General features: G+C 43.4%; 1 protein-coding gene across 3 annotated transcripts; it reads left to right on the top strand.

Moving 5' to 3' along the window:
• The first annotated feature begins 1,643 nt into the window (after window positions 1-1,643).
• On the top strand, window positions 1,644-27,819 carry LOC139405531 (glycerol kinase-like). Of its 3 annotated transcripts, none has more exons than XM_071147940.1 (19): window positions 1,644-1,870; window positions 9,371-9,444; window positions 12,116-12,222; window positions 13,940-14,017; window positions 14,607-14,686; window positions 15,267-15,404; window positions 15,716-15,825; window positions 15,963-16,029; window positions 19,383-19,418; window positions 19,585-19,652; window positions 20,811-20,853; window positions 20,943-21,023; window positions 23,036-23,114; window positions 23,200-23,296; window positions 23,495-23,579; window positions 23,737-23,857; window positions 23,981-24,124; window positions 24,939-25,133; window positions 26,253-27,819. In XM_071147940.1, the coding sequence occupies exons 1-19, from the start codon at window positions 1,784-1,786 to the stop codon at window positions 26,261-26,263; spliced, it is 1,701 nt and encodes a 566-aa protein (XP_071004041.1). In that variant the 5' UTR covers window positions 1,644-1,783; the 3' UTR covers window positions 26,264-27,819. The 3 variants fall into 3 exon arrangements, with proteins under 3 accessions (XP_071004041.1, XP_071004040.1, XP_071004042.1); XM_071147939.1 differs by having other exon boundaries at window positions 24,939-25,154; window positions 26,253-27,818; XM_071147941.1 differs by having other exon boundaries at window positions 24,939-25,112; window positions 26,253-27,816.
• The last annotated feature ends 117 nt before the right edge of the window (window positions 27,820-27,936 follow it).

Genomic DNA, 27,936 nt, shown 5'->3' with positions numbered 1-27,936 from the left:
AGCCCAAGTGTTGTCCAATTGGTAGAGAAGGAGATAAGAATGTAACATAAAAACACCACTCCTTCTCACTGGTCTGGTAGAGAGAGGGGGTGTGGTCTGGTAGAGAGAGGGGGTGTGGTCTGGTGGAGAGAGAGGGGGTGTGGTCTGGTAGAGAGAGGGGATGTGGTCTGGTGGAGAGAGAGGGGGTGTGGTCTGGTGGAGAGAGAGGGGGTGTGGTCTGGTGGAGAGAGGGGGTGTGGTCTGGTAGAGAGAGAGGGGGTGTGGTCTGGTAGAGAGAGGGGGTGTGGTCTGGTAGAGAGAGGGGGTTGTGGTCTGGTAGAGAGAGGGGGTGTGGTATGGTAGAGAGAGAGGGGGTGTGGTCTGGTGGAGAGAGCGGTGTTCCTTGCACCTCTTGGACTCTTGACCTCTTGGTTTCTCTTATTACATAATTATTATCCAAGATACTCCTGACCATTACACATAACCGAGACTATCACTGGCATCACATGATGCTATATTGTGTTACAGCAACTCCCACTGTTTCCACAGAACTCTTGAGTGTCATGGTGACCTAGGTCTACTGGATCACAGTAGTTCAGATGAGAATTTCAATTAACACCCTTCCTTGCAAGCTGTGGATTATTCAAACACTCAACCACTCTGATTGATTTTCAAATAATAAATACGTTATATATAATTCCACACTATGAGGTTGGAATAATACGGTGACATTTTGAAAATGATGATAATACCCTTTTAGTTTAAGAGCTGTTTGAAAAGATTTCAGCCTGTGGGATGGACTTTTGGCCTGCCTGATGACATCACCATGTTAATCGAAAACAATCCCAGGCTGAAAGGTACTTACTTAATGGTTACCCAGAAGTGATTTGATATTGAGATGAAAACAGTGGCGTTGGACTTTTAAGTGAATCGCAATTAGTTGCCACTGCACATCAGAAGCCGAGAGGCAGCAGGTTCCTGACAGACCAAATATAAAAGCTGTGGTCTATTTTAGGGCTCTGGTTGTCCTCTTTATCACAAGGAGAATGACAGACACAAGAATATGCAGTCTGATCTGTGATGACGTTCAATTAGTCTGATCCACACAGACAACTACAGAATAAAAGTTGTCTGTGTTTCTTCTGATGGAGAGTGAAAATAAATGTTGAGTAGGATGAAGCTGTGCTCATCTGTTAGTTTGCAGAGTTATAGCCTAAGATAAGATACAGATGAACTCAAAAATCAGTTTTATTGATTGATGATTGGACGCGTTTATGTCCAAATCACTGCTGTAAAATGAACCCACTGCCCCAGTGGGTAAAAAGGGGGTGACTTTTGATGCTTTTAGGACAACTGGGAGTTCGGGGGGTGGGGGTCATGACTTCAGCGATCTCCAGGTCGGAAGTCTAGAAAGATATCAGAGTTTCCGACTTCCAATTCCGAGTTGGGAGGACGATTCAAAATATGTTTTCCTATTGGTGTTCTTTTTCTTTCTCTCGAGTTCCCAGTTGTCTTCAATGGACTGACTTGTTCTGAATGCGGCATTTATCCCGGTGATTTAAACTCGTTGAACCTTTTTTTATTTATTTTGGACGTGCCCCCGGATTTGATTGGGCAGCACGAGGCCAACGCCTTCTGACAGCTTCGTCAAACATAAATTAGCCACAACCGATAGGATTTTGTCAACGTGACTGGAACGATTCTCGCATGGTCTCAACAGGACTGCCTGTAGTGGGTAATATAAAGCCGACCACGGGTTCACCGGCGTTTGTAGAACTTGATCACCACGGATACGAACAGAAGGATGTCCACAGCGTCTTACTCGGAGAGGATCACAATGGGGCCCCTGGTCGCAGCTATCGATCAAGGCACAAGCTCGACGAGGTTTCTGGTAAGTTGGCAAAGTCACAGCAAGCCTCTGAGTTCTCCTGTTTTTCAAAAACCTCTTAAATGTAACTTCGTGTAATCCCCGAAAGTAATTATTTATCATGAATCCATCAATAACTAGTGATTTAAAAAAAAAAATATATATATAAACAGTTAAGTTAAGAACAAATTCTTATTTACAATTAAGGCTTTGTTCAGGGGCAGAACGACCGGTAAAAACCTTGTCAGCTCGGGGATTCGATCCTGCAACCTTTCGTTTACTGGCTCAACGTTCTAACTAGGCTACCTGCCGCCCCAATCCATACTCCCAAGATTACAATCTCACCTTTCTGTAAAAATGTTTACAAATAAATTGTTGAGTCACTTTTACAGACACAAGTACAAATATGATTTACATTTAAAAAAATATATATTTTATGACGTATTCCCTATTTAACACTGTATGAATAAGGTTTGGAATTACTTGTATGCTTTCTAAATATAGTATAATGAAATTTATAAAACCACAAACTGTAAAAATGTCACCTTCCTTACAACTGTAAAATACATGTTAGAGAAAAATGTGCATATTTTCTGAAGGTATCTCTTGTTCATATTGGTGGGGGCAGATGTTTTGAGCATCACACCGAGCTCTGGAGTGGCTTCCTGAACTCCAAAGAACAAGTGTTTTTGTTTAAAATCTATGAATATATTTTTTTGATTTAATGGCTATAAATTGATCTCTGACTGTACTATAGTGACGAATCCACTCTTTCCTGCTGTGCTACGATAAGGATTTCAGGCTATGTCAGTGGCTGTGAAGTAGGGGTTCAGACAGGAGAGCAAAAAATATACTACTGTATCCTTGGGAACCAGGGCTATTACTCAATGCAAGCCATTTCCATCTACGGTGTCCACAGATCAATTTAGAAGTGAAAATGTCGATCTGAACCGGTATCAGAACCACACAGGTCCCCTAAACGGGGGACTTTACATCTAATAGGTTTTTAAAGTAAACCGCTGTTTTCGTCCTCATGCTAGTAGCCACAGCAGCCATAATGGAATGTCACATTGAACAACAAAGGAGCTGATTGGCTGACACTGACATTCTAAAATGGCTGCTCTGGCTTCTGGTACCTAGCATGAGGATGAAAACAGCAGTTTACTGGGAGAAGAAACTAGCAGTTGTCCAATGTTCTTTGTGTAACAGTTGAGCTAATGGGACAATTCAGAGTACAACTCATTTCTCATCCCTGGATTGAGGTATGTTTTCTGAGCCATATCTTGCTCCGTGGTGTCTACACAGGAAGACTGTCCGACCCCCTAGAAGACTGTCCGACCCCCTAGAAGACTGTCCGACCCCTAGCCCAATATTGGACTATAGAAGCCTAAAGTTACTCCTTATCGTCCAAGGACCTTACATGTTCTGTTAAAGGTGAATTGGGTCTGGAAGCCAAATCCTCCATCTCTAAACGTGAATCGATTCTCAATTTCAGTACTGTTCTAGAAACAAAACCCCTCTACTTTCATATCATGTCCCAAAATATTTTCACCAATGCAACAAAAAATACACACTTACGCTGACTGTTTTTAAACAGGTTGCTTACTGTAGGTTGCAGCTGACCAGTATTGTTCAGCAACAACACGTTTGTGGTGTCTTGTCTTCCATTTTACACACGTGTTCAGAGACTCGGATAGCTAATTAACACAGGTAGTCCACTCTCATTCGTCTGTTTTCTGTAAACAAGAGCTGTAGTAACATGGAAATACACTGAACGTGCACAAAAACATTAAGGTGTCGAAAGCCTTCACCAGGGATGTTGACTGCAATGCTTCCCACAGTTGTGTCAAGTTGGCTGGATGTCCATTGGGTGGTGAACCATTCTTCATACACACGGGAAACTGTTGAGCGTGAAAGATCCAGCAGTGTTACAGTGTTCTTGACGCCCTCAAACCGGTGTGCCTGACACCTACTGTCCTACTTCGTTCAATGGCACTTAAAATATTTTGTCTTGCCCATTCCCCCTCTAAATGGCACACACACAATCCATGTCTCATTTGTCTCAACCCTAAAAAAAAAAAAAATATCCTTCTTTAGCCCGTCTCCTCTCCTTCATCTACACTGATTTGAAGGTGGTCTCCATAAGAGATCATAGCTTTCACCTGGCCAGTCTGTCATGGAAATAGCAATTGTTGCTAATGTTTTGTCCACTCAGTGTGTGTGTGGCCGTGTGGGAACCCATATGAAGGTGTCGCTTTAACGTCTTGATTTTTGAAAATTATTTCTAAGGGCCTTATGCCTCCAAAACCAAGCGACTCTTTAATGAAGGGGCGTGGTAATGAAGGGGCGTGGTAATGAAGGGGCGTGGTAATGAAGGGGCGTGGTAATGAAGGGGCGGCAGGTTAGAGTGTTGGGTCAGTAACAGAAAGGTTGCTGGATCTAATCCCTGAGCTGACAAGGTAAAAAATCTGACGTTCTGCCCCTGAGAGAGGCAGTTAACACACTGTTCCCTGGGTGTTGAAGATTTTTAAGGCAGCACCTCTCTGACTCAGAGGGGTTGGGTTAAATGCAGGAAGAGACATTTCAGTTGAAAACATTCAGTTGTACAACTGACTAGGTCTCCCCCTTTCCTTAATGTTCAGACAGTGTCGCAGCTCTTAACAACCCCCCCCCACCACCCCTACAGAAGACTCCCTCATCCGGTGTGTGTAATATAATGGAACAAGTGTGTAATGTAAAGGCCAAGTCCGACTTTGTCCGACCCTAGTGCCACTGTAAGCAGGGTTGATGTAGATAGTCTTTCTTTAAGAGGGTCTCTGATCTCTCATCATTTGATCACTACCTTGGTGGCAGCACTGGGATAACACCCCCCCCCCCCCCCCCCCCCCCCCCTGCTTCTTTATACCTCTACCTGAATAAACTGTGAAGAGCTACTGTTTCACGTGTCTTGGTTAAACAGGAAGCTGTCCATTTTTTGTTGAAGGCTTTACATATTTTTTTTTACTCGTCCTGTTGTGACGTAAATATGTTCCAGGCGACGCGACGTTCTGGACATCCAGTCTTGGACAATGTTTCTAACTCTCGTCAAAATGTGTGTAACAACATGTAGTCTACACATTAACTACTATCCTATGGGTGAGAGAGGTCAAGCACTCCTTTTTTTTCAAATGGTCATAGAGGACAGGAGTCCAGCTGGCTATTTAACATGTAAAAACAATGAAGTAACACGTTAATGAATAATTGAGGAACAAAACACACCTTTAGTATCTGAGGGAAAACCTGACGATCTAAACCACTATGCAATTTGTCTTTCCGGGACTGTAAAACAATGCAAATGACATATGTTGTGTAATTTGTTAGATACTACTACTAGTTAGATTATTACTGCATTGTGGGGGCTAGAAACACAAGCGCTTCATTTACACCCGCAATAACATCTGCTAATCACGTCTATGTGACCAATAAATGTTTGATTTAATTTTCTTTAGTGATTATTTCAAATGAGCATCACTTTTCACACTATTTTATTACTCCTGTAAATTCCATGGTATCTACTGCTGAGGACCGTTATCCATCTCTCGGGTAGTGACGTAACACCTGACAGTCGTCCATCTCTCGGGTAGTGACGTAACACCTGACAGTCGTCCATCTCTCGGGTAGTGACGTAACACCTGACAGTCGTCCATCTCTCGGGTAGTGACGTAACACCTGACAGTCGTCCATCTCTCGGGTAGTGACGTAACACCTGACAGTCGTCCATCTCTCGGGTAGTGACGTAACACCTGACAGTCGTCCATCTCTCGGGTAGTGACGTAACACCTGACAGTCGTCCATCTCTCGGGTAGTGACGTAACACCTGACAGTCGTCCATCTCTCGGGTAGTGACGTAACACCTGACAGTCGTCCATCTCTCGGGTAGTGACGTAACACCTGACAGTTGTCCATCTCTCGGGTAGTGACGTAACACCTGACAGTCGTCCATCTCTCGGGTAGTGACGTAACACCTGACAGTCGTCCATCTCTCGGGTAGTGACGTAACACCTGACAGTCGTCCATCTCTCGGGTAGTGACGTAACACCTGACAGTCGTCCATCTCTCGGGTAGTGACGTAACACCTGACAGTCGTCCATCTCTCGGGTAGTGACGTAACACCTGACAGTCGTCCATCTCTCGGGTAGTGACGTAACACCTGACAGTCGTCCATCTCTCGGGTAGTGACGTAACACCTGACAGTCGTCCATCTCTCGGGTAGTGACGTAACACCTGACAGTCGTCCATCTCTCGGGTAGTGACGTAACACCTGACAGTCGTCCATCTCTCGGGTAGTGACGTAACACCTGACAGTCGTCCATCTCTCGGGTAGTGATGTAACACCTGACAGTCGTCCATCTCTCAGGTAGTGACGTAACACCTGACAGTCGTGCCAAAACAATGTCTGCTTTGTTTATCTGTCAACATTGTTTGCTGGCATGATCAGAGTATATATAAAAAATAAAAAAAAGAATGTGAAATGTCAGATTTAATAGTAGTGAGAATTATTTATTTCAGCTTTTATTTCTTTCATCACATTACCAGTGGGTCAGAAGTTGACATACACTCAATTAGTATTTGGTAACATTGCCATTCATTTTTTTAAACTTGGGTCAAATGTTTCGGGTAGCCTTCCACAATAAGTTGGGTGAATTTTGTCCCATTCCTCCTGACAGAGGAATGTAACTGAGTCAGGTTTGTAGGGCTCCTTGCTCGCACATGCTTTTTCAGTTCTGCCGACAAATTTTCTATAAGATTGAGGTCAGGGCTTTGTGATGGCCACTCCAATACCTTGACTTTGTTGTCCTTAAGCCGTTTTGCCACAACTTTGGAAGTATGCTTGGGGTCATTGCCCATTTGGAAGACCCATTTGCGACCAAGCTTTAACTTCCTGACTGATGTCTTGAGATGTTGCTTCAATATATCCACCTAATTGTCCTCCCTCATGATGCCATCTATTTTGTGAAGTGCACCAGTCCCTCCTGCAGCAAAGCAACCCCACAACATGATACTGCCACCCCCTTGCTTCACGGTTGGGATGGTGTTCTTCGGCTTGCAAACATCCCCCTTTTTCCTCCAAACATAACGATGGTCATTATGTCCAAACAGTTCTATTTTTGTTTCATCAGACAAGAGGACAAAAAGTGTGATCTTTGTCCCCATGTGCAGTTGCAAACCGTAGTCTGGCTTTTTTTATGCCAGTTTTGGAGCAGTGGCTTCATCCTTGCTGAGCGGCCTTTCAGGTTATATCGATATAGGACTCATTTTACTGTGGATATAGATACTTTTGTACCCGTTTCCTCCAGCATCTTCACAAGGTCCTTTGCTGTTGTTCTGGGATTGATTTGCACTTTTTGCACCAAAGTACGTTCATCTCTAGGAGACAGAACGCTTCTCCTTCCTGAGCGGTATGATGGCTGCGTGGTCCCATGGTGTTTATACTTGCGTACTATTTGTTTGTACAGATGAACCAGACTTGTGGAGGTCTACAAAAATGTTTTTCTGGCGTCTTGGCTGATTTCTTTTGATTTTCCCATGATGTCAAGCAAAGAGGCACTGAGTTTGAAGGTAGGCCTTGAAATACATCCACAGGTACACCTCCAATTGACTCAAATGATGTCAATTAGCCTATCAGAAGGTTGTAAAGCCATGGCATAATTTTCTGGAATTTTCCAAGCTGTTTAAAGGCACAGTCAACTTAGTGTTTGTACACTTATGACAAGTCCATCATATTCATGGCTTTTTGAAAGAGCTCACAGAGCTTGTTTCTTCATCCACAGTGTTATTTCTTCAGACTGTTACAGAAGCGCTTGAAAATGATGTCTAAGATTATCATGGAAAATATATGCTAAAATGCTTTTCTCATACATGGCAGTACTGTTTTTTAAATGCATTTATATATTTTTTGATAAGTGTTCATTAACAATATGTGAATAGTCCTGGAGGCGGATCTAAATCATTTTCATTGGTAGCACTGGTGCAAAAGTTAGGAGCACAACATAAAATCTAGGCGTGCCAGAATTTATATCTATTTTTAATTGATTGAGATATAGCATATTGGGCCTAGATCAATCCTATACTGACGAAAAACATAAACGCAACATGTAAAAGTGTTGGTTTCATGAGCTGAAATAAAGAAATCACAATTTTCGATTTGCACCAAAAAAATGTATTAATCTCAAATTTCATGCAGAATTGTATTTTTAATGATCTTTGTTCGGTTTTTCTCTTTAGCCAAGAGAATCCATCCACCTTACAGGTGTGGCATATCAAGAAACTGAATTAACAACATGATTACACAGGTGCACCTTGTGCTGGGGACAATAAAAGGCCACTTTAAAACGTGCAGTTTTGACACAACAATGCCACAGGCATGCTGACCGCTGGAATGTCCACCAGTGCTGTTGCCATAAAATTCAATGTTTATTTCTCGACCCTAAGCCCCCTCCAATGTCATTGAAAATGTGGCAGCATGTCCAACTGGCCTCAACTGCGGACCACCTTTATGGCGTTCTGTGGTTGAGCGGTTTGTTGACGCCAACGTTGTGAACAGAGTGCCCCGTGGTGGCAGTGGGCTTATGGTATGGGCAGGCGTAAGCTACGGACATTGGACACAATTGCATTTTATCGATAGCAATTTGAATGCACAGAGATGCCGTGATGAGATCCTGAGGCCCATTGTCGTGCCATTCGTCTGCCGACATCACCTCATGTTTCAGTATGATAATGCACAGCCCCATGTCGCAAGGATCTGGACAAAATTCCTAGAAGCTGAAAATGTCCCAGATCTTCCACGGCCTGCATACACACGTGACATGTCACCCATTGAGCATGTTTGGGATGCTCTGGATCGACGTGTAGCACCGCGTGTTCCAGTTCCCTCCAATTTTTTTTTATTTTTTATTTTACCTTTATTTAACCAGGCAAGTCAGTTAAGAACAAATTCTTATTTTCAATGACGGCCTGGGAACAGTGGGGTTAACTGCCTGTTCAGGGGCAGAACGACAGATTTGTACCTTGTCGGCTCGGGGGTTTGAACTCGCAACCTTCCGGTTACTAGTCCAACGCTCTAACCACTAGGCTACCCTGCCGCCCCGCCCAATATCTAGCAACGTTGCGCAGCCGTTGAAGAGGAGTGGGGACAACATTCCAACACGCCACAATAAAGAGCCCTCATCCACTCTAAGTGAAGGAGATGTGTCGCGCTGCATGAGGCAAATGGTGGTCGCACCAGATACTGACTGGTTTTCTGAAGAAATAAAAAAAAGTGTGATCAACCGATTCACATCTGTATTCCCAGTCGTGAAATCCATAGATTAGGGTCTAAAGAATTTATTTTAATTGACAGATTTTTCTTATGAACTGTAAATCGGTAAAATCATTTGAAATTGTTGCAGGTCACTTTAAAAAATATATATTTGTTCAGTATAATCTGATTTTTAAGATCACTTGCACAGTAGGAACAACTCTAACTCTTGTCGCTCCTCTCCTCAGGTGTTCGATTCTAAAACGGCAGAGCTGCTAAGTCACCACCAGGTTGGGATAAAGCAGAGTTTCCCTAAAGAGGGGTGAGTGCCCACACCTCACACTGCAATACAGTCCGCTTGCAAGGCCCAGTAACAATACTTTTATGAGCATGCGCTATTCTCCTCCCCTCTTTTTTATTTTTACCTTTATTTAACTAGGCATGTCAGTTAAGAACAAATTCTTATTTTCAACGGCCTAGGAACAGTGGGGTTAACTGCCTTGTTCAGGGGAACAGTGGGGTTAACTGCCTTGTTCAGGGGAACAGTGGGGTTAACTGCCTTGTTCAGGGGAACAGTGGGGTTAACTGCCTTGTTCAGGGGCAGAACAACAGTTTTTGACCTTGTCAGCTCGGGGGATACAATCTAGCAACCTTTGAGTTACTATTCCAACGCTCTAACCACTAGGCTACCTGGCTCTACCCTTCTGGGGTGAATTCTGATCCAGGATTGGTCAGTGATGACAGGAAGAATGGAAAGAGGGGAAATATGGAAGGAGGATCTTTATGAGTATGTCAACATTTACCAAATCCCCTCCCTGGGTTGAGTCGACACTGAGTACTAAGAACTGAGATTACACTTTAATGAAGATCCCTAGGATTTTTTTTCCCCCCTTTAGCTGAATGCATGAGCTGTCAGAGTCCAATGTCCAGGGCTTATTTACATTAGACAGACTATTGGTGAGGCAGACTGTGGGGTTCTGTGGGCCAGGCAGACTATTGGTGTTCTGTGGGCCAGGCAGACTGTGGGGTTCTGTGGGCCAGGCAGACTGTGGGGTTCTGTGGGCTACTAAAGCCTTATTTGGGGAACTTACAGTGCATTCGGAAAGTTACGTTACAGCCTTATTCTAAAATGGATTAAATTGTCCCCCCCTCCCCATCAATATTCACACAATACCTCCATAATGACAAAGCAAAAACAGGTTTTGACATTTTTGCAAAAAACAAAACCAATGATATCACGTTTACATAAGTATTCAGACCCTTTACTCAGTGCTTTGTTGAAGCCCCTTCGGCAGCGACTACAGCCTCACGTCTTTTGTTGGGTATGACGCTACTAGCTTGGCACACCTGTATTTGGGGGAGTTTCTCCCATTCTTCTCTGCAGATCCTCTCAAGCTCAGTCAAGTTGGATGGGGAGCGTTTCTGCACAGCTTTTTTCAGGTCTCTCCAGAGATGTTCGATCAGGTTCAAATCCAGGCTCTGGCTGAGCCACTCAAGGACATTCAGACTTGTCCCAAAGCCACTCCTGCATTGTCTTGGCTGTGTGCTTATGTTCGTTGTCCTGTTGGAAGGTGGACCTTCGCCCCAGTCTGAGGTCCAGAGCACTCTGGAGCAGGTTTTCATCAAGGATCTCTCTACTTTGATCTGTTCATCTTTCCCTCGATCCTGACTAGTCTCCCAGTCCCCGCTGCTGAAAAACATCCCCACAGCATGATGCTGCCACCACCATGCTTCACCGTAGGGATGGGGTCAGGTTTCCTCCAGATGTGATGCTTGGCATTCAGGACAAAGAGTTCAATCTTGGTTTCATCAGACCAGAGAATCTTGTTTCTCATGGTCCGAGTTCCTTAGGTGACTTTTGGCAAACTCCAAGTTGGCTGTCATGTGCCTTTTTTTACTGAGGTGTGGCTTCTCTCTGGCCACTCTACCATAAAGGCCTGATTGGTGGAGTGCTGCAGAGATGGGTTTTTCCTTCTGGAAGGTTATCCATTCTCCACAGAGGAACTCTGGAGCTCTGTCAGAGTAACCATCAGGTATTTGGTCACCTCCCTGACCAAGGCCCTTCTCTCCCGATTGCTCAGTTTTGGCCGGGCAGCCAGCTCTAGGAAGAGTCTTGGCGGTTCCCAACTTCTTCCATTTAAGAATGATGGAGGCCACTGTGTTCTTGGAGACTTTTAATGCCGTATACATTTTTGGTACCCTTCCCCAGATCTGTTCCTCGACACAATCCTGTCTCAGGGCTCTATGGACAATTCCTTTGACCTCATGGCTTGGTTTTTGCTCTGACATCCACTGTCAACTGTGGGACCTTTTATATAAATAGACAGGTGTGTCTTTTACAAATCATGTCCAATCAATTGAATTTACCACAGCTGGACTCCAAGTTGTATAAACATATCAAGGATGATCAATGGAAACAGGATGCACCTGAGCTCAATTTAGAGTCTCATAGCAAAGAGTCTGAATACTTATGTAAATAAGGTCTTTCTGAATTATTATTTTTTTCTCAATACATTTGCCCAAAATTCTTAAACCTGCTTTTGCTTTGTCATTATCGGGTATTGTGTGTAGATCGAGATTTTTAAAATTAAAAAAAAAAAAGTATTGAATCAATTTTAGAATAAGGTTGGAATGTAACCAGAGAAGGGATCTGAACACTTTCCGAACTGTATACAGAGAAGCTGCTATTCACTATGGGCCTGGGTTCTTTTGGAACGACTCTTTGACCGAGTCAGAACTTTTAAATTGTTTTTAAAACCAATTGTCTTTTGACCCTGATGAGGACCAGTAGAAAAGAGGGGAATTGGACCACATGTGACTGAAAGACTTAAGTGTTGTACAGTGATCATCAGGGATAGAACGCACAACACTAAGCTGAAATATGACACTTGTCATTACACATTTTCATCATGTTCGTACTCTGAACTGCTACTTTCTAATACTGGTAAAACCGTTTCCAACACTTAGTTGAACTGTGTTTGTGTGTGTGTCAGCTGGGTAGAAGAGGACCCTAAGGAGATTCTTCAGTCAGTTTATGAGTGTATGGAGAGGACCTGTGAGAAGCTCGGCCAGCTCAACATAGACATCTCCAACATTAAAGGTACAGTGGTGTATGTATGTATGTATGTATGTGTGTGTGTGTGTGTGTGTATTAATTTGTGCCTTCAGAAAGTATTCATACCCCTTGACTTTGTCCACATTTTGTTGTGTTACAGCCTGAATTTAAAATGGATTACATTTTATGTGTATTCTTCTTTTTGTCACTGGCCCACACACAATACCCTATAATGTCAGTGTAATAATATTTTTCAAAATGTTTACATAATTAATTACAAGCTGAAATATATATTGATTCAATAAGTATTCAACCCCTTTTGTTATGGCAAGGAGCCATAACAATAAGTTCAGGAGTAAAAATGTGACTAAAACAAGTCACGTAATAAGTTGCATGGATTCACTCTGTGTGCAATAATAGTTTATAGCACGATGTTTGAATGACTACCTCATCTCTGTACCCCACAAATAATAAATGATCTCTAAGGTCTCTGAGTCTCTCAGTGAATTTCAAACACAGATTCAACCACAAAGACAAGGGAGGTTTTCCCAATGCCTCACAATTAAGGGCATCTATTGCTTAAAAACAAATAAAACAGACATTGAATATCCCTTTGAGCATGGTGAAGTTATTAATTACCCATTGTCGTGACTGGGTATATTGATACACCATCCAAAGACACAGGTGTCCCTTCTAACTCTGTTGCCGGAGAGGAAGGAAACCACTCAGGCCAATTTGGTGACTTAAAACAACTATTAGAGTTGACTGGCTGTGATAGGAGAACACTGAGGATGGATCAACAACATTGTAGTTACTCCGCAATACTAAACTAATTGACAGAGTGAAAAGAAGGAAGTACAGAATATATAGTATTACAAGACATGCTTCCTGTTTCCAACAAGGCACTAAAGTAATACTGAAAAAAAAAATGTGACAAAGCAATTAGCTATTTGTCCTGAATGCAATGTGTTATGTTTGGGGTGGAAAATACAACACATTACTGAGTACCTCTCTCGCATATGTCCAAGCATAGTGGTGGCTGCATCATGTTATGGGTATGCTTGTAATCGATAAGGACTGGGGGAGTTTTTGTAGGATTAAAAGAAACTGAATGGAGCTCAACACAGGCTAAATCCTAGAGGAAAACCTGGTTCAGTCTGCTTTCCACCAGCCACTGGGAGATACTTTCACTTTTCAGCAGGAATACACAATAACCTAAAACACAAGGCCAAATATTCACTGGAGTCTTTTACCAAGAAGACTGAATCTTCCTGAATGTCTGAGTTAGTTTTAACTTAAATTGAGAATGAGAATCAATGGCAAGACGTAAATGGCTGTCTAGCAATGATCATCTACCAGTTTAACAGAATTTGAAGAATTTTGAAATGAATAACAATCCAGGTGTGGAAAGCTCTTAGAGACTTACCCAGAAAGCCTCACAGCTGTAATCGCAGCCGAAGATACTTCTACAATGTATTGAGTCACGGGTATGACTACTTATCTGAATTAGCTATTTTATGTATTTAATTTTCCAAAAAAATTTAAACATTTCTAAAAAAACATGTTTTCACTTTGTCGTTATGGGATTTGTGTGTGTGTGTTCAGAAATCCATTTTGAATTCAGGCTGTAACACAACAAAAATGTGTAACAAGTCCAGGGGTGTGAATACTCTGTACCTACAGTGGCACTCAGGATTCCATTGGATGCTGCAGGGGGTGTGATGTTTGTTGACCATTTTGTTTTTGTTTTGTGTTTACCCAGCTGTCGGCGTGACCAATCAGAGAGAGACTACGCTGGTTTGGGACAAAGAGACGGGGGAACCGCTCTACAATGCCATTGGTGGGTATTTACCAAGCTCATTGGTAGTCACAAGCGTATGTGCCAGAAAGTACGGGGTCACCGTCCCCAGTAGAAGGAACAGCCTGTTCACTTTTTTTTTTTTTTGGGGGGGGGGGGGGGGGGGGATCAGAGTTATAATTCAGTAGTGGTTTTAGGAACCAGTCCAATTCATTAGCTTTGACACACTTTTTCCCCCCAGTCTGATTCAGACAGCTACCTTCAGCCCCCCCCCCCACCCCAGTCTCTCCCTCAAACCTCCACACAGATCCTTACTGTAACTCAACTTAGTACATTTCCTACAGTTGTGTCATGTGACAAACCACACAGCACATGGCCAGATTGCATAACATCATCCAATAGCATTGTTGCAATACCATTACACCCTCCCCCAGCTCCAGGAAGTCCTGTATGATGTCATACCAACAGTTGTGCTTTTCATTCTGCCAGTTCCACCACTGTCTATAGTTGAACATTGTAAGATACAGTGTGTATATAGATATTATAATCTCTGGGTGATTTTATTCAATTCAAGATTTAGTTTTTCAGCAGTGATTTCTTTAACTCCTTGTGTGCTCGGTTATCCCTGTAGTTTGGCTGGACCTTCGTACACAGTCCACAGTGGAGAGGCTGATCAACAGCACCCCGGGAAAGAACAAGAACCATCTGAAGGTAAGAGGAGAGCCCTGTCCCAAACCAACCCCTAAACCAGTGGTGGGCTCCTCCAGGCCCTCATTGGAGTCACACTTTCCCTCCATCCCTAGCAAACACAGCGGATTTTAAACTGATTGCATTCTAAACTGAAGATCGTGATTATTGGAGTTAGGTGTCACAGTTTTGCCCCAGCTATCAGGCCCTCGAGGACTGGAATTGCCTGCCCTAGACCCTACTTCATAGCCCCTACCCCACCATGGATCCTAGTCTATAGGCACCTGTGGGGATGAGAAGATTAGATATGAGGTGTGAACTCTCTGATGGGTGACGTCAACCCCCTTGACTCCTCACCCTTACATTTGATTCTTTCTCGATATCTATCTCTCCATACATCTCCCTTTTTATTTGTGATTTAAAAAAAAATGTAATTTAACCTTTTTATTTAACCAAGTCAGTTAAGAACAAATTCTTATTTACAATGACGGTCCCCCGCCAAACCCGGACGACGCTGGGCCAATTGTGCGCCACCCTATGGGACACCCAATCACGGCTGGAAGTGATACAGCCTCTATCTCTCCATCTCTCACTCTCTCCCCAGCACAAGACCGGTCTGCCCATCAGTACATACTTCAGTGCTGTGAAGCTGCGTTGGCTCATGGACAACGTGGAGGAGGTCGCTGAGGCTGTCCTGACACACAGAGCCATGTTCGGCACCGTGGACTCCTGGCTTATCTGGGTAAGACTGGGCCCAACCCAAACGCTACAGGCTGGGTGATTGGTTTTAGTTTTTAATACTGGGCTGGTACAAAAACCTGCACAGTTACTCCGGATCGGAGTTGGTGATCAGTTCCTGTTCAGATTGTTTATCTGTGATAAATGATTAATCATCCAGATGATTGATTTGACAGTTTTAAAAAGGACAGGATCTAAAAAAATTTTTAACTTGTCAGCGGTGACTTAAAAACAAGACTTATTTCCATTGTGGTTCTGTATCGACATGTTTATTATTCATTATCTTCTGTGGCGGTGCGGCCCTCTCTACCCCAGTGTCTGACAGGGGGGAAGAGTGGAGGGGTGCATGTCACAGATGTGACCAATGCAAGTCGCACCATGCTCTTCAATATACACACCCTGGACTGGGACCCCGAGCTCTGCAAGTAGGAACACACACACACACACACACACAGTTGAACATGTCTGCATAGACATATCTGCATGAGTTTATTATTATTTTTTGTACAAAATGTACTATATATTTCCAGCATTATTTTGAATATTTATTTGTTTGTTGTAGATATTTTGATGTCCCAATGGAAATTCTACCCCAAGTGAAGAGCTCCTCAGAAATATACGGTTCAATGGTGAGTCGATGTTTGCGTAATGTTTTTGAAACGCTTAGCGAACCATGTTTTAACCATTAACCCACCTATCCAGGTTAAGTCCTATCATTTTTCAGTAGAAGGAAGCCATAGATGGTTTATGATCAAATATGTGATTTAATTGACCAATCAAAGCGGGTTATTTGGTTTTTATGACTAGTGTTTAGTTCCAACTGAGTCAAAGCTGACCTGATAAGATTCCAGTTGACTGTCATTAGACTATGTAATGGTCAAGGTTTACAGGGCTAAATGTTGTTTTCTTGGTTCGTTCCCCCAGACACTTGATCAGACGTGACATACCGTGTGGTTTTATTTTTGGAAAGTATTCAGACCCCTTGACTTTTTCCACATTGTTACGTCACAGCCTTATTCTAAAATTGAAACTTTTTTTAAATAATCTATCTTCACACAATGACAAAACAAAAACAGGTTTTTGGATATTTTTTTGCAAAATTAATATCACATTTACATAAGTATTCAGTACTATAGCTTTCTTATTCTTGACACTTCTCCCAGTCATATTTAAGGTTAGAACTACCACTTTCTAAGTGTTCTGATACTTCTAGTTTGGAGTTGTATTTTTATGTTAACGTAGCTACAGTATTTCAATGTGTATAGTATTGCTGCTTACTAGGTGTGTCCCATCCATTGTGTAACCACTCCCTCTTCCAATTAGGGCTAATTGATTTATTTAATTAGCTGTTCAAAAGAGGACCTTGTATTTCTTTATTATTTTTTGTTTGTTACTCCCTGACGAAGGCCATGCGGCCGAAACGCGTCGGTTTTAAACTTAGTTTCTATTGAACATGCCATACGAATAAAGGCATTTGAATCAATTGTATGAAGAGTGTCTTGGTCCTCCTTTTTGATTCAGTACTTTGTTGAAGCACCTTTTGGCAGGAATTTTCTGGAAGTTAAAGCTTATTTACTGTAGTTCTACACAATTCAAAAACTCTAAAAAAGCTATTTGGAAAACAACAAAATGACCCCAGCCATGAATTATCGATATTACTTTAAAGGTCAATGTACAGTGCATTTGGAAAGTATTCAGACCCCTTGAATTTTTTCCACATTTTGTTAGGTTACAACCTTATTCTAAAATGGATTGTACTGTTTTGTTTCTCCCCCTCAATTTACACACAATACCCCATAATGACATCTTAATACCCCATAATGACATCTTAATACCCCATAATGACATCACAATACCCCATAATGACATCACAATACCCCATAATGACAAAGCAAAAACAGGTTTTCAGAAAATTTTGCAAATGTAACCCCCCCCCCCCGGAAATATCGCATTTACATAAGTATTCAGACTGTTTACTCAGTACTTTGTTGAATCACCTTTGGCAGCGATTACAGCCTCAAGTCTTCTTGGGGATGACGCAACAAGCTTGGCACACCTGTATTTGGGGCGTTTCTCCCATTCTTCTCTGCAGATCCTCTCAAGCTCGGTCAGGTTGGCTAGGGAACATTGTTGCACTGCTATTTTCAGGTCTCTCTAGAGATGTTCAAGTCCGGGTTCTGGCTGGGGCACTCGAGGACATTCAGAGACTTGTCCCGAAGCCACTCCTGCGTTGTCTTTGGTTTGTGCTTAGGGTTGTTGTACTGTTGGAAGGTGAACCTTCGCCCCAGTCTGAGGTCCAGAGCGCTCTGGAGCAGGTTTTCATCAAGGATCTCTCTACTTTGCTCTTCATCTTTCTCTTGATCGTGACTAGTTTCCCAAAAATCTCCCCACAGCTTGATGCTGCCATCACCATGCTTCACAGTAGGGATGGTGCCAGGTTTCTTCCAGACGTGACTCTTGCCATTCAGGCCAACGAGTTCAATCTTGTTTTTTTTTTCAGACCAGAGAATCTGGTTTCTCATGATCCGAGTCCTTTAGGTGCCTTTTGGCTAACTCTAAGCAGGCTGTCATGTATGTTTTTACTGAAGAGTGACTTCTGTCTGGCCACTCTACCATAAAGGCCTGATTGGTGGATTGCTGCATAGATGGTTGTCCTTCTGGAAGGTTCTCCCATTTCCACAGAGGAGCTCTGTCAGTGACCATCGGGTTCTTGGTCACCTCCCTGACCAAGGCTCTTCTCCCCCGATTGCTCAGTTTGGCCGGCTGGCCAGCTCTAGGAAGCGTCTCGGTGGTTCCAAACTTCTTCCATTTAAGAATGATGCAGGCCACTGTGTTCTTGGAGACCTTCAATGCTGCAGAAATGGTTTTTTGGTAAGGTTCCCCAGATCTGTGCCTCGACACAATCCTGTCTCGGAGCTCTACGAACAATTCCTTGAACCTCATGGCTTGGTTTTTGCTCTGACATGCACTGTCAACTGTGGGACATTATATAGACAGGTGTGTGCCTTTCCAAATCATAATCATCAAATCATTTACCACAAGTGGACTCCAAGCAAGTTGTTGAAACATATCAAGGATGATCAATGGAAACAGGATGCACCTGAGCTCAATTTCGAGTCTCATAGCAAAAGGTCTGAAATGAGGGAGGGGGAAAAAATGTATTTAATCCATTTTAGAATAAGGCTGTAATGTAACAAAGTGGAAAAAGTCAAGGGGTCTGAATACTTTCTGAATGCTCTGTATATGACTTTGATACAGAGAAATGCCGCTCATCTTGTGACAGTTGTCATTGTAATGAGGGCAGATTTAAATGGGTCAAATTTTAAAACTACATACTCTCTAATGAATAGAACGTGAAGTGTCTGTCTGTTTTTGTGTTTTATCTCATGTCACTGTGTCATGTTTGCTGCACTGCTGTCAACTACCTTGGTGTCCAGAGGTCATTCATTGAGCTGGTTGCTCCTCCTACTTCTGATGTGTTCTTATCTGCCACTGTCACCTAAAATGGCTGCCCGTCGTCCCCAAAATGTCCTCTCTCTCTCACCTCCTGCCTCACATCCGCCAAATGGAGGTTTGGTAAGGTCCGTGGAGAGAATGCCAGGCCTTTACCCCCCCCCCCCCCCCCCCCCCCCCCTCTTTTCCATTACACCATTGAGACGCTCGTGACTCCTGTGGCGTCCGTAGAGAGTGTGTGGCTACAGCTATGCCAGTTATTTGGACAGGAGCGTCTCGTGACTGCCTTAACAGCTGATTTTTGGTTTGGCTGTAGAGATGATTTGGACAGATGGTGTGGTTTGTGTTTTAATACGACCTGGTTGACCCGATCCTGTTGCTGCTACTATTAGTTTGGATTTGATAAAGGTGGCAGATTTTTTTTTTTACATTTAAAAAAAAAATTTTTATGGACTTTGTTGAGATTTGACACAGGTCCTGGATCAGTAACTTCACTCACATCATGTCTGTTCATTTCATCCTCTTCTAGAACTCTGGTTCTCTGGCAGGAGTTCCCATCTCCGGGGTAAGGAGTTCTCCCTCGTTGTTATTGCATCAAAACAATATACTGTGTGCGTGTGTGATTTGCCCTAGTTGGAGTGAATCAATGACCTAGCTTTGACAGTAATGACTGACAGAGGTTTGTTTGTGTGTGTGATGACCAAACGCTGTTGTGGTTCTTGACGTCGCAGTGTCTCGGGGACCAGTCCGCTGCTCTGGTTGGTCAGATGTGCTTCCAGGATGGACAGGCTAAAAACACGTAAGTTCTCCTCAAGATGGGTCTTCTCTCCTTACTTGGAAAGATTGCCAGTGATATTCATTCATATCATTTTATTCAGAGGTCTGTATCACTTAAAGGTGCTTGTGTGTGTGTGTGTGTGTAAAAATTTTATCCTTAGACTGTCCAGGTATTCCTTCAGTTAGTTGTAATGAAAGGAGAGGGTGGTCTTTGACTCTGCCATTTTGTTTGGGAGCCTATCACACGGCTCTGTAGCTCTGCATTCTGCCTGTGGAATGCTTGTTGTGTTCACAGCTATGGTGTAGCTGTTTTAGACGGGTTTATGACCTAGCAGACACGGTCGTTCTCTGTGGAACTGGACGTGCTGGTTTAGGTCGTCATCACTCCGAAACACAGCCATTTTCAGAATATATTAGGCAATAGAATGTTATGTACGAGCCTGGCTCCTCTCTAGGTTTCTTCCTAGGTTCCTGACCTTCTAGTGAGTGTGTCCTAGCCACTGTGCTTCTTCTGCCTCTACTTTGCTTGCCCCCCCCAGCCATAAGACTGCTGAACTATTAATCAAATGGCCACTGGACTATTACATTAACCCCCCCCATTTGTTTTGTACACTGCTGCTACTCGCTGTTTAATCTATGTATAGTCACTTCACCCCTACCTACATGTACAGATTACCTCGACTAACCTGTACCCCTGCACACTGACTCAGTACCGGTACCCCGTGTGTATATAGCTTCATCGTTATTATGTCAATTTTTATAAAAAATTTTTTTTTTTACTTAGTTTTTTTTAAATTAAAAAATAAACTCTTTCTTGAATTGCATTGTTGGTTAAGGGCTTGTAAGCATTTCACGGTCTACACTTGTTGTATTCGGCGCATGTGACAAAGTTTGCTTTGATTTTCAGAGATGTCCCCAAGTCTTCCTCTGTTCTTCTCCAAGTCTTCCTCTGTTCTTCTCCAAGTCTTCCTCTGTTCTTCTCCAAGTCTTCCTCTGTTCTTCTCCAAGTCTTCCTCTGTTCTTCCCCAAGTCTTCCTCTGTTCTTCCCCAAGTCTTCCTCTGTTCTTCCCCAAGTCTTCCTCTGTTCTTCCCCAAGTCTTCCTCTGTTCTTCTCAGAGATGGATTATATTTTTATGATCCGACTCCATCTCCTTTAAAAACCCTTTTTTCTATTTAAAAGGTACGGAACAGGCTGCTTCCTGCTGAGAAACACAGGGATCAAGGTAAAATGGACTTGAATGTCTTTATTTTATTTTTTTCTCCAAAATGGTGTCTGTTGCTCTAAAATGACACCCTCTCTCTTTCGTCTCAGCCAGTGATGTCAGATCACGGCCTCCTGACCACACTGGCCTACAAACTGGGGAAGGACTCACCAGCCCACTACGCTCTCGAGGTACACGTCTACTGTCCTGTAGCGCTAGTCCTGTAGTCCTGTAGCGCTAGTCCTGTAGTCCTGTAGCGCTGGTCCTGTAGTCCTGTAGCGCTGGTCCTGTAGTCCTGTAGCGCTGGTCCTGTAGTCCTGTAGCGCTGGTCCTGTAGTCCTGTAGCGCTGGTCCTGTAGTCCTGTAGCGCTGGTCCTGTAGTCCTGTAGCGCTAGTCCTGTAGCGCTAGTCCTGTAGCGCTAGTCCTGTAGCGCTGGTCCTGTAGCGCTGGTCCTGTAGTCCTGTAGCGCTGGTCCTGTAGCGCTGGTCCTGTAGTCCTGTAGCGCTAGGTCCTGTAGCGCTAGGTCCTGTAGCGCTAGGTCCTGTGGTCCTGTAGCGCTAGGTCCTGTAGCGCTAGGTCCTGTTATACAGTGCCTTGCAAAAGTATTCATCCCCCTTGGTGTTTTTCCTATGTTGTTGCATTACAACCTGTAATTTAAATATATTTTTATTTGGATTCCATGTAATGAACAAAAAATAAGAAAGAAAATAGTCCAAATTGGTGAATTAAAATGGAGAAAAAAAAATGACTTGTTTAAAAAGATTTAAAACGAAAAGTTGTGCGCGCATATGTATTTACCCCTTTTGCTATGAAGCCCCTAAATAAGATCTGGAGAAACCAATTACCTTCAGAAGTCACATAATTAGTTAGATTGCACACAGGTGGACTTTATTTAAGTGTCACACGATCTCTGTGTGTATATATATATAAACCTGTTCTGAAAGGCCCCAGAGTCTGTAACCCCATGAAGCAAGCAGCACCATGAAGACCAAGGAGCTCTCCAAACAGTTCAGGGACAAAGTTGTGGGAAGTACAGATCAGGGTTGTGTTATAAAATACATATTTGAACATCCCACAGAGCACCATTTTTAAATCCATTATTAAAAAATGGAAAGAATATGGCACCATAACAAACCTGCCAAGAGAGGGCCACCCACCAAAACTCACAGACCAGGCAAGAAGGGCATTAATCAGAGGCAACAAAGAGACCAAAGATAACCCTGAAGGAGCAGCAAAGCTCCACAGCGGAGATTGGAGTACCTGTCCATAGGACCACTTTAAGCTGTACACTCCACAGAGCTGGGCATAATGGAAGAGTGGCCAGAAAAAAAAGCAATTTCTTAATGAAAAAATAAGCAAACCCAACACCTCATCACCCCGAGAACACCATCCCCACAGTGAAGCGTGGTGGCAGCATCATGCTGTGAGGATGTTTTTTATCGGCAGGGACTGGGAAACTGGTCAGAATTGAAGGAATGATGGATGGCACTAAATACAGGGAAATTCTTGAGGGAAAACTATTTCAGTCTTCCAGAGATTTGAGATGGGGACGGAGGTTCACCGTCTAGCAGGACAATGACCCTAAGCATACTGCTAAAGCAACACTTGAGTGGTTTAAGGGGAAACATTTTAAATGTCTTGGAATGGCCTAGTCAAAGCCCAGACCTCAATCCAATTGAGAATCTGTGGAATGACTTAAAGATTGCTGTACACCAGCGGAACTCATCCACCTTGAAGGAGCTGGAGCAGTTTTGCCTTGAAGAATGGGCAAAAATCCCAGTGGCTAGATGTGCCAAGCTTTATAGAGACATACCCCAAGAGACTTGTAGCTGTAATTGCTGCAAAAGGTGGCTCTACAAAGTATTGACTTTGGGGGGGTGAATAGTTATGTACGCTCAAGTTTTTTTTTTTGTCTTATTTCTTGTTTGTTTCATAATACATATTTTACATCTTCAAAGTGGTAGGCATGTTGTGTAAATCAAATGATACAAAAAAAACTTTATAAAAATCGAATTTAATTCCAGGTTGTAAGGTAACAAAATAGGAAAAATGCCAAGGGAGTGAATACTTTCGCGAGCCACTGTACTAGTCTTGTTGTGCTAGTATTGTTGTGCTAGTTCTGAAATACAGCCCTGTAGTATTTTTGTCAGGTTCTGATTGGCTCCTCTATGCTGGTGCTGACCTGTGATTGGTCTATTCCAGGGGTCGGTGGCCATAGCTGGCGCGGTGGTACGCTGGCTGAAAGATAACCTGGGAATCATCCAATCCTCCGCAGAGATCGGTGAGCTCTGCTCTGCAACACACTGTACGTTTTAGGTTGATTGTCATATTTACTTAAGACCGTCATCATCCTCTTCCTCTCACAGAGAAGCTGGCAGGTGATGTGGGCTCGTCCTATGGATGTTACTTTGTTCCTGCCTTCTCCGGGCTGTACGCCCCCTACTGGGAGCCCAGTGCACGAGGGTAGGCCACTTGTACCTAATTGTGACACAATCCTTGCGCTTCAGACGTCATTCATTTCACTTGGGTTTTTTATGTGACAAAATGTCACTAGATTTGAGGTGTTTTTTTTTTTGTTTTTTTTTAAGTTAACGTGTGTATTTCCGTGTGTGTTTCCAGCCTAATTTCATCTATCTATGTCTCTCTCTCTCGTTTCGACAGTATCATCTGTGGCCTGACTCAGTTCACTAACAGATCTCACCTGGCCTTCGCTGCGCTGGAGGCTGTCTGTTTTCAGACTAAAGAGGTAAGCCAGACTCGGTTCACTAACAGATCTTCGCTGCTCTGTCTGTTTTCAGAGAATATGGCTCTGAGTTCCATTCAGACTCAAATCACAGAAGTCAAACCGCAGACTCTGCTGTGAACCTAATATAATTGTATTTATTATTATTATTATTGTCCAGATCCTGGAGGCTATGAATCAGGATTATGGGGTTCCTTTGACCCAGCTCCAGGTGGACGGAGGCATGACCTCCAACAGACTACTGATGCAGCTTCAAGCTGATGTACTCTGCATCCCCGTGGGTAAGCACCTGCTCGCACCAACACGTACACACTGCATTGAGGTAAAGACCACTAGGCTACCCTGCCGCCCCACATACTCCCGAGGACGGCGCAGTATTGGATTTCTGTGTTGTGTTCCCTCAGTGAAGCCGTCCATGTCGGAGACCACGGCGCTGGGCGCCGCCATGGCAGCAGGAGCAGCAGAGGGGGTGGGTGTCTGGAGTCTGACCCCTGGTAACCTCACAACCATCCCCACCGACAAATACCAACCCCTGATCAATCCTGAGGGTGAGAGAACAGCGTCAGACCTTGATCAGTAGTCAGGGTCGGGGTCAAAGTGATTTGAAAATGGCATTTAAAAAAAAATATATATATATATATAATTTACAATTCATTATTATTATTATTTTTTTTAAATCCACTTCTTGAATTTACTTATTTGGAGAACTGATTTGACCCCCAACCCCGTCACCATGATTTGTGAAACCGTATCAATATTTGTGTCCTACTGTCATCTGGTGGTTAAATGTATCTTACATTAAAAACCGTTCAGTTAATATTCTCAAACCCGACCTTAAACAGTGACTAGGGTTTGGTTTCACTAATGAACCCTTTCTTTTTTGGGGGGGGGAATAGAGGCTTTAGGTCACTGCCTTATCCCCTTGAATAAAACACTAAATAGTAGCTGCCAAGATGGACATCAACGGAGGTTATTTTTAGTGAGTGCGTTTCGCATGTGGCTAATTTGCATCCACCACCCTCACTCTGGAAAAAAACCACTGCCAAGGTTTTGCATGGGAACTTTGGTTTTGAATCGTGACGTTCTGGCATGTCTGCCTTGTGATTTGTTGGCAGGGTCCCCGGAAAATGTTTTCTCCCGTCTCGACTGAGGATGTGACATAGTTCCTTCCTCCATGCCAAGAGTTCATCGTTGTAACCAGACCCTAGTCACTGCGTTGCCTAAAGTCAGGGTTTTACATGACAGACTCTCTACAATTTGGAGTTGAACACTGACATCTAGTGGTTATATGTATGTACTGCAGTTACCTTGAGGATAGGAGCCTCCAATGGAATTGTCTGTTCCCTCCTCCGTCTCCTGTAGAGAGTGAGTTCCGGTACGCACGATGGAAGAAGGCCGTCCAGAAGGCCATGAATTGGGAAACCACGGAGCCCATCATCAGCAATGGGAACGGCCCGGTCAGCAATGGGAACGGCCCGGTCAGCAATGGGAACGGCCCGGTCAGCAATGGGAACGGCCCGGTCAGCAATGGGAACGGCCCGGTCAGCAATGGGAACGGCCCGGTCAGCAATGGGAACGGTGAGCATTGAGCAATAAGCACACCCATTTAATAGCCTGGGGGTCTCTCTATAGAGGCTGACCGCAATAGCCTGGGGGTCTCTCTATAGAGGCTGACCGCGATAGCTTGGGGGTCTCTGTATCCTGTATAACTGCAGTGTTGGGACAGAAGGTTAAGTCTTCCCTCGGGTCTCCCTCTCCCCTTCTCAACGAACCTCTAGGGTCTGGGCCATGTCTCAGCGAACCTCCTAGGGTCTGGGCCATGTCTCAGCGAACCTCCTAGGGTCTGGGCCATGTCTCAGCGGACCTCCTAGGGTCTGGGCCATGTCTCAACGGACCTCCTAGGGTCTGGGCCATGTCTCAGCGGACCTCCTAGGGTCTGGGCCATGTCTCAGCGGACCTCCTAGGGTCTGGGCCATGTCTCAACGGACCTCCTAGGGTCTGGGCCATGTCTCAGCGGACCTCCTAGGGTCTGGGCCATGTCTCAGCGGACCTCCTAGGGTCTGGGCCATGTCTCAACGGACCTCCTAGGGTCTGGGCCATGTCTCAACGGACCTCCTAGGGTCTGGGCCATGTCTCAGCGGACCTCCTAGGGTCTGGGCCATGTCTCAACGGACCTCCTAGGGTCTGGGCCATGTCTCAGCGGACCTCCTAGGGTCTGGGAGTTGTTGGTTTATGTTGTTGTGTCTTGAGTGAGATGCTTCTCCGTTCTAAAACTATTATAGCCAAAATACGTGTTGATTGAAACCCTGAATTTAACTAGAAAGTCCCTTTTTACACGAGGAGTCTCTTCTTACATGTGCAACAACTGTAACATACAGGATGACCCTGAGACTGATACAGGATGAGACTGATACAGGATGAGACTGATACAGGATGAGACTGAGACTGATACAGGGATATAGGATGACCCTGAGACTGATACAGGGATAATGTAATGTAGAAAGACAATTAGTTACATGCTACCAACATGGTGCATGCTACCTACCTGAAGCCAAGTACCACTAATGCCATGGTAATGCATATATTTTTAAGCTACTACTATAAATTACATGAGCTGTCTCCTTTTCTCTCTCATCTAAACCTTGTCACCCTCTTCCTCTCTCTGTCATCACACAGGACACCACTAGTAGGATCTGAGCCAACACTAGGAACCGTTGAGGATACATATGGAGTTGAAGAGAGGGGGAGCATACAGAATGTCACACCCGTCCCTCCATAGGTCCACATGGCACCTACATCTGATGGCTGTTTGGGCATGCTGTGGACTCCCTTTCCTCCTTAGAGCATTCCTAGTCCACATCCTGTTGCCTCCTGTACATGTACTCAGCCCCGTTCTCTTAGTCCCATGGACAAGGGCCCTGTGAACCTGTGAACCTTTTATCTTGGAAGAAAGGCCCAAAGATGGAATCAATTGATGGAACTCGACTGTGTGTCTGAACTGTGATGGAAGAGACTGATTCTCCTGTGGAAGGAAAAAAAAACATCCAATCGTGTCTTGTTTTCTATGAATTTATTAATGTTTTTATCTTTTTTGTTTGTGTCATATGTTGTGACACTGTACATTTTTTTAAAAAATTACAAATTAATTACACTGGTTAGTAATAGCGCCACCATTGAACCAGTGTTGTGAGAATGTTGTAGGCTACATATCTATAATGTGGAATGGAAGGCCTGCTGAGAGATGGTTTGCTACTCTGTAGATCGTAGATGTACCTAGTTATATGTGGGTCCACTTGAAGGAACCTCTGTATGAAAAGCATTTGCAGGGTCCTTACAGCACTTTACAATGATTGATTTACGTGTGGAGTGCATGATATGAGTACGACGCTCTGGATTTTTAAAGGGACATTTGTGTATTTAAAAAATAATAATTAAATACCGATAAAGGGATCATCAGTGGATAATGAAAGGTCTGTGAAACACATTTACTACTTAAGTTGCAAGTGGAAGTTTTAACTACAAAATGCTTCATAAGACCTGTTTTTCAGTCGTTCAAGAAAAGTATATTACTTCCTAATTAATTTTTGGTCATGAATTGTCTTGTCCTTCCTTACAGCACTTTATAATGATTGATTTGCATGTGGACTTCATGGTATGGGTACAATGCGCTAATGTAAATGATAAAAAAAATAAGTCAATTAACAGTAATGCTTTTTGCAAGAGATTATCAATTGATAATGAATTGTGGGGATCAATGTGAAGGCCAGAAATAACAAAGTGACAGAGAAATCTAAATGTTAACTGTACAAGATGATCTGTTTTGGTTATTAATTTACTGAGAAATGTCAACCTGGTAAAATTGTTGTAAAGAGGAAATGAATCCAATGTGCTTCATATCCCAAATGGCTGCTTTTCAGACATGGATACAGAGAAGCATGGTCTGGACCTTGTTTTGTATAATGATCTTATACGTTTTCTGTAACGTCTGTAAAATCTAATATGAAATCTAAAGCCCTCGTTCTGTGTTTGGAAAGAAAAGGACACTAATCTTAAAAGTTGTTTTAAAAAATGTTTTAAACTACACATTTCATTTTAATTGTTTTTGTTGTAATGATTTAATGTTTTATTTGATTTGTCCTTGTTTGTCTTTTCCTGAAAAATGGGTTTGGGTGCCTCCTATTCTGTTGTGCAAAGAAGAATGTGACAATGCACATTGCAATAAAATTTTACTTTTTAAAAACTGGGTCTGGATTTTCCTTCACCGTTAGGTGCCATAAGGGATTGATTTGAATGCTGTAATAAAGCTTTCTTGCTTTGCGAATCGATCACACAATGACAGTGGCCAGCGGTGTTATGCCCA

Source organism: Oncorhynchus clarkii, chromosome 3 (assembly GCF_045791955.1).
Source record: "Oncorhynchus clarkii lewisi isolate Uvic-CL-2024 chromosome 3, UVic_Ocla_1.0, whole genome shotgun sequence".
NCBI lineage: Eukaryota > Metazoa > Chordata > Actinopteri > Salmoniformes > Salmonidae > Oncorhynchus > Oncorhynchus clarkii.
The sequence above is the reverse complement of the archived record's forward strand: the minus strand, read 5'-3'. Positions and strand labels throughout refer to the sequence as shown.

What these genes read in the sequence shown, in the direction of transcription:
- LOC139405531 (XM_071147939.1), top strand. Translation starts at nt 1,784, where the DNA reads ATGTCCACAGCGTCTTACTCGGAGAGGATCACAATGGGGCCCCTGGTC. An exon ending in CAGAAATATACGGTTCAATG is followed by an intron (nt 16,030 to 19,382) that starts GTGAGTCGATGT and finishes ATCCTCTTCTAG; the next exon opens with AACTCTGGTTCTCTGGCAGG. An exon ending in TCTGTTTTCAGACTAAAGAG is followed by an intron (nt 23,580 to 23,736) that starts GTAAGCCAGACT and finishes ATTATTGTCCAG; the next exon opens with ATCCTGGAGGCTATGAATCA.